Source organism: Bos grunniens, chromosome 13, assembly GCF_055505025.1.
Source record: "Bos grunniens cultivar Pamir isolate PY7600 chromosome 13, Bosgru_T2T1.0, whole genome shotgun sequence".
Lineage (NCBI taxonomy): Eukaryota > Metazoa > Chordata > Mammalia > Artiodactyla > Bovidae > Bos > Bos grunniens.
In genome coordinates, this window is record NC_141177.1 from 30,160,483 (window position 1) to 30,166,834 (window position 6,352).

General features: G+C 42.2%; 1 protein-coding gene across 2 annotated transcripts in view; it reads right to left on the reverse strand.

Annotated features, from left to right (window-relative positions):
- LOC147360641 (netrin receptor DCC-like) overlaps nucleotides 1-4,499 on the reverse strand; it is a 46,548-nt gene extending 42,049 nt beyond the window's left edge. For both annotated transcript variants that reach the window (XM_086333072.1, XM_086333073.1), the window contains exon 1: nucleotides 4,349-4,499. In XM_086333072.1, coding sequence (XP_086189198.1) covers nucleotides 4,349-4,478 — 130 coding nt within the window. In that variant the 5' untranslated portion in view covers nucleotides 4,479-4,499. The remainder of the gene's footprint in view (nucleotides 1-4,348) is intronic.
- Between the last annotated feature and the right edge of the window lie 1,853 nt (nucleotides 4,500-6,352).

A 6,352-nucleotide genomic window follows, 5' to 3' on the forward strand; every position in this document is an offset into this window, starting at 1 on the left:
CATGGAAGCAACCTAGATGTCCATCAACAGATGAATGGATAAGAAAGCTGTGGTACATATACACAATGGAGTATTACTCAGCCATTAAAAAGAATACATTTGAATCAGTTCTAATGAGGTGGGTGAAACTGGAGCCTATTATACAGAGTGAAGTAAGCCAGAAAGAAAAACACCAATACAGTATACTAATGCATATATATGGAATTTAGAAAGATGGTAACAATAACCCTGTATATGAGACAGCCAAAGAGACACTGATGTATAGAACAGTCTTTTGGACTCTGTGGGAGAGGGAAAGGGTGGGATGATTTGGGAGAATGGCATTGAAATACATATAATATCATATATGGAACGAGTCCCTAGTCCAGGTTCGATGCATGATACTGGATGCTTGGGGCTGGTGCACTGGGACGACCCAGAGGGATGGTATGGGGAGGGAAGAGGGAGGAGGGTTCAGAATGGGGAACACATGTATACCTGTGGCGGATTCATTTTGATATTTGGCAAAACCAATACAATATTGTAAAGTTTAAAAATAAAAAAATTTTAAAAAAATTAAATAAATGTAAAACAGAAGTCCTGCAAGTGTATAGACAGAAACTTCCTTCTTAGACCCAAGAGCATTGATATATATGCCATCAGATCACACCTGTATAGTTTATGGCTCCAATAGCAACAGGAGCTTATTCAGACTTTGCTGGAGACGAACTCCATCAGACTGAAGTAAAAATAAACGTTTGTAACTGCCAAAAACAAAAACAAAACAAAACAAAACTGAAAATAAGGGTCATGCCAAAGAATTGATGCTTTTGAATTGTGGTGTTGGAGAAGACTCTTGAAAGTCCCTTGGACTGCAAGGATATCTAACCAGTCCATTCTGAAGGAGATCAGCCCTGGGATTTCTTTGGAGGGAATGATGCTGAAGCTGAAACTCCAGTACTTTGGCCACCTCATGTGAAGAGTTGACTCTTTGGAAAAGACTCTGATGCTGGGAGGGATTGGGGGCCGGAGGAGAAGGGGACAACAGAGGATGAGATGGCTGGATGGCATTGCTGACTCAATGGACGTGAGTCTGAGTGAACTCCGGGAGTTGGTGATGGACAGGGAGGCCTTGCGTGCTGCAATTCATGGGGTCGAAAAGAGTTGGTCACGACTGAGCGACTGAACTGAACTGAACAAATTTTCCAGGTTAATTTCATTGCCTCACTGACTATCTAGTTTCAGGAGATACAGAGAAATACAAACACATTCTTTCTTATCTGAAATATCCTATTAAACATGCATAAGCCTAATTGCTGGGATGTAAATCAAAAGAACAAGTTGTTTTGATGCCACAAACAAATCCTGTTTTTTTTTTTTTTTTTTCTATTTCTTCCCTACTCTTTAGGAAGAACATGTGTGGTTCACCTGAGCAGAGTGTGAACTGACAAGTCCACCCACTAAGCACTATTTGGGGCTTCCCTCGTAGCTCAACTGGTAAAGAATCTGCCTGCAATGTAGGAGACCTGGGTTGGGAAGATTCCCTGAAGAAGGGAAAGGCTACCCACACCAGTGTTCTGGCCTGGAGAACTCCATGGACTGTATAGTCCATGGGGTTGCAAAGAGTCGGACACAACTGAGTGACTTTTGCTTAAGCACTATTTGTAACCAATTATGCCTCCTAACCGGAGAAGGCAATGACCCACTCACCCCACTCCAGCACTCTTGCCTGGAAAATTCCATGGTCAGAGGAGCCTGGTGGGCGGCAGTCCATGGGGTCGCTAAGAGTGAGACATGACTGAGCGACTTCACTTTCACTTTTCACTTTCATGCATTGGAGAAGGAAATGGCAACCCACTCCAGTGTTCTTGCCTGGAGAATCCCAGGGACTGGTGGGGGGGCCTGGTGGGCTGCCGTCTATGGGGTCACACAGAGTTGGACACGACTGAAGTGACTTAGCAGCAGCAGCATGCCTCCTAACAAGAGTGCATCCTATTACAGGGAAGGTCCTGTGATGTGTCAACATCATCAAATGGTTTAGTTTTTAAAGTCTGAAAAAGAAGACTGAGGTTGGGGAGGGTGAACTGCTAAGATAAAAACGGGAAGAAACATGAAAAAAAGTTGGAGAGAGAAATGGAGGGAGTAGAGAAGAGGGATCAGAGAATCAAGGAATAGGAAAAAAAATGTCTACAATCATAAATCAATAATTTTTTAATTTACATCTTTGGCCCAGGTCTTTCCTCTGAACTTGCTTGTCCAACTATCCACTTGTCATGATTTTTAGATAGAAATAGATATCTCACAGTTAACAACATCTGAAACCAAACTGAATCTCCTCCCAACCCCTGCCACCCTCTGTATCTCAGCTGAGCCACCATACTTCTTCTAGATGCACAAATCTCAAAGCCATAGTCTTTTCTCCCACCACACATCCTATGCATCAGAAAATCCTCTTCAGCGTGCACCCAGAACCTGAATTTTTTCCCTCTTATCTCTACTAGCTACTGTCCAGGTGCTAGCCATTTTTACGTCTTCTTTTTTGCACGTATATCATAACCTCAAATGTTCTAGTTGCTTCTATGTCCTCAGTAGTGTATTGTCAACCAAATGCCAGAATGAATATATGACTTGGGGAAAACAAAAGTGACTTGTATGTATGCAAGAAGCAGAAGAGCCCAGAAGAAGAAAACCACAAACCCTCTTCCCCACACTCCCCGCTCTGCAACTTATTGACAGAAGTGGCTGAAATCTCATGATCGTGAGATAGAAGCAGGGCCACAGCATCAAGAAGACCAAAGGTTAAACTCATGAGTTTTAGTATCAGATTGCTTGAATTTAAACCATACCTCTACCATTTACCACTGAGTGACCTTGAACTTCTCCTTGCTCTGTTTTCTTCTCTGTAAGGTAGGGGTGACCAGAGGCTCTAGTTTGGATTTGATGTCACATGAGTAAACAACTGTGAGCATTTCCAACAGTGTCTGGCACAAGACGAATGTGCAAGAAAATGAATAGTTTTTACTCAATAGATTTCCTGAGGTGTGCAGGCTTCAACGAGCATTAGATGATATAGATTCTTATAAATATGGATATAAATATAATTACAGATATGGATATGAATATATAGATCATATAGGCAAGAGTCTCGGTGTCTTTAATCCCCTCCTTTCTTCCTCACCCCTATCCAGCACGAAAGAGGGGACTCCAAGATGGGTACGCACAAAATTCTACCCATTTACCAAGAACCAAGTTTTCTTAAGAGTTTGAGGAAGGGTAAGCCCTGGTGGCTCAGATGATAAAGAACCTGCCTGGAATGAAGGAGACCTGGGTTCGATCCCTGGGTTGGGAAGATGCCCTGGAGACGGGCATGGCTACCCATTCCAGTATTCTTCCCTGGAAAATTCTATGGACAGAGGAGCCTGGTGGGCTACAATCCATAGTGTTGCAGAGAGTCAGACCCAACTGAGCAACTAACACTTTCACTTTTCCAAGGATAAATATATAGAGAAGTTAAAAGGAGAGTTGTTGCTGAAAGGCAGCAGAAACTAATTATTTGTCTATGTCATTTCATGTAGAGTGAAAAATGACTCATGGGAAAAATAAGGAAGTCTTTCTGAAATCTCATTTCTGAGAACACTTCCTCATACCCACTCATTCACATACATAAACATACACATATCATGCATCCACAAACATGTATTAAAGTGTAGCCTAGCATGATAGTGTACAAGCTGTTTTGAGGATCAAACACCATTATAACAGATGTTTAAAGCCCAGTTTTAAAAAAAAGTTAGCAGATAGGAACCATCTAACACATCACCAACAAAAGTTTGGGAGTACACACTGTAAGATTTTTAAAAGAGTAGCATGGTGTGTGATGATTTACCTATTATTTACTTCTCTGTTTTCTGATTTTTCTGCAATTAGGCTCCTCTGAGAAGCTGAGCAGCACAACATGGCTCAAAGAATCAATTCTGCAGCTGAACATCCTGGATTTTAATCTTGTGCTCTACTGCCTTAGATGACATTGTGACTTTGGTCAAGTTACTCTCTGCCTCAATTTCCCCATCTGCAGTTCACTGTTAATAGTTATCACACTGGGACATTGTGAGAATTAGATAATATGCACAAATCCGTCATGGTTGGTGTTTGAAGTATCTGTTTGGAAGCCTCTGGTAATAGGCTGCAGGTGATGGATCCACAGAGAAAACACTCAGATCCCTGATTTTATGCTCTCAGATAATGTCTACCCCTTGGACTTCTGTAGCATGGATTGAGCACTCATGTTTACATGGAGACCCTAAAAGTACTGGGGCAGTGAAGGTCCAGAAGGCAGGAAAAAGGAGATTCTACCCAAAGGAATACTTACCTGTGAGTCCCAGCAGCAGAGTCAGCAGCAGGCAAAGAGGAGGAGGGTGGACCCAGAAGGCAGGGATGGGCATCATAGAGGCCTGAGGAGCCCGCTGTGTCCAAATGTGTCCTAGGGAAAACCAGAACATCTGTGCTTGGTGGAGAGGAGAGAAGCCCCACCTCCCAAGATGTAAGAGGAAGTGCCTATGATGATGTGAAATGTTTGTGAAATTGTAATCTGCTTCTGCATTCTAGACAGTTTCTGCTTCTGATGGTGAAATAGAATTCAGACAGAGAAGGCTCATGGAGAGTGAGGAGTTACTTATGTTTTCAGAGAGAGTGAACAAACCTAATAGAAATAAACTTGCTCCTTATTTGGCTAGAACTTGGGGCCACTATTCTCTCCATTGGGCCCCTGACCTCATTCATGGTGAACCCCAGTTTGGGAGCCCTAGGCAAACTCACAGACCCCAGGAAGAATCTGTGGCTGTGGGCTTGTCCCAAAGTACCAATTCCAGAACTCTAGGATGTGGCTGGCTTGTAGTCTGATTCTACACCTGCCTCAACCAAAAGAAGTTTCTCCAGGGCCTCTCAACCCTGTGGAATGGAAGCAGGTCTGCTCCTGTAATGATTTCTTACTCCAGTCCTTTAAAGATGTAATTAGTAAAATTTAGCCAATTTCACAGTGCAACGTGGATCTCAGAACTTGTATGACCTGCCTCCAAAAAAGGAATCACTTCTTACTCCTTTCACAAAAAGAAGTGCATTATATGACCCAGAAATTACGCTTCTAGACATTTATTCAGAAAAACAAAAACTACCTCCACACAAAACCTGTGCATGAATGTTATAGAGGATTTTTCTGTAAAGCAAAAACTTGAAAAAAAAAAATCTACCAATATGTGTACAGTTTAACAAACTGCATCCATAACAGGAAATACTATTCAACAGCCCAAAGGATGAGTTTTATATATGTGTGTGTGCAACAATTGTAAGTTTCTTGAAGGTACTAGGTTGAGTACATAAAGCCAATCTCAAAATACAAATTCCACTGATATAGCATACTTGAAATTATATGGAAACAAAATACAATGGCATTTTCCAGAGGTTTGGTATGGTGGGGACGTATGTCATTGTAAAGGGCTATCACGTGAGAGACTGTGTGGTCATGTGATGCTGACCATGGTGCTGGTTATACAAACACACAGATGAGAGGATCAACACAAGCCAAAACCAGGAATGCTACCAAGTCAGCTATAAATAGCAACCTCAGTCATAATAACATAATATAGACACTACTAAGTTATTCAAAATTATATTCAGTTCAGTTCAGTTCAGTTCAGTCGCTCAGTCATGTCCAACTCTCTGCGACCCCAGAGACTGCAGCATGCCAGGCCTCCCTGTCCATCATCAACTCCCGGAGCTTGTCCATCGAGTCTGTGATGCCATCCAACCATCTTGTCCTCTGTCGTTCCCCTTTTCCTCCCACCTTCAATCTTTCCCAGCATCAGGGTCTTTTCCAATGATTCAGTTCTTTGCATCAGGTGGCCAAAGTACTGAAGTTTCAGCTTCAGCATTAGTACTTCCAACAAATATTCAGTACTGATTTCCTTTAATATGGACTTGTTGGATCTCCTTGCAGTCCAAGGGACTCTCAAGAGTCTTCTCCAGCACCACAGTTCAAAAGCATCAATTCTTCAGGGCTCAGCTTTCTTTGTAGTCCAACTCTCACATACATACATGACTACTGGAAAAAACCATAGCTTTGACTAGATGGACCTTTTCTGGCAAAGACATGTCTCTGCTTTTTAATATGCTGTCTAGGTTGGTCATAGCTTTTCTCCCAAGGAGCAAGTGTCTTTTAATTTCATGGCTGCAGTCACCATCTGCAGTGATTTTGGAGCCCCCCAAAATAAAGTCAGCCACTGTTTCCACTGTTTCCCCATCTATTTGCTATGAAGTGATGGGACCAGATGCCATGATCTTCATTTTCTGAATGTTGAGTTTTAAGCCAACTTTTTCA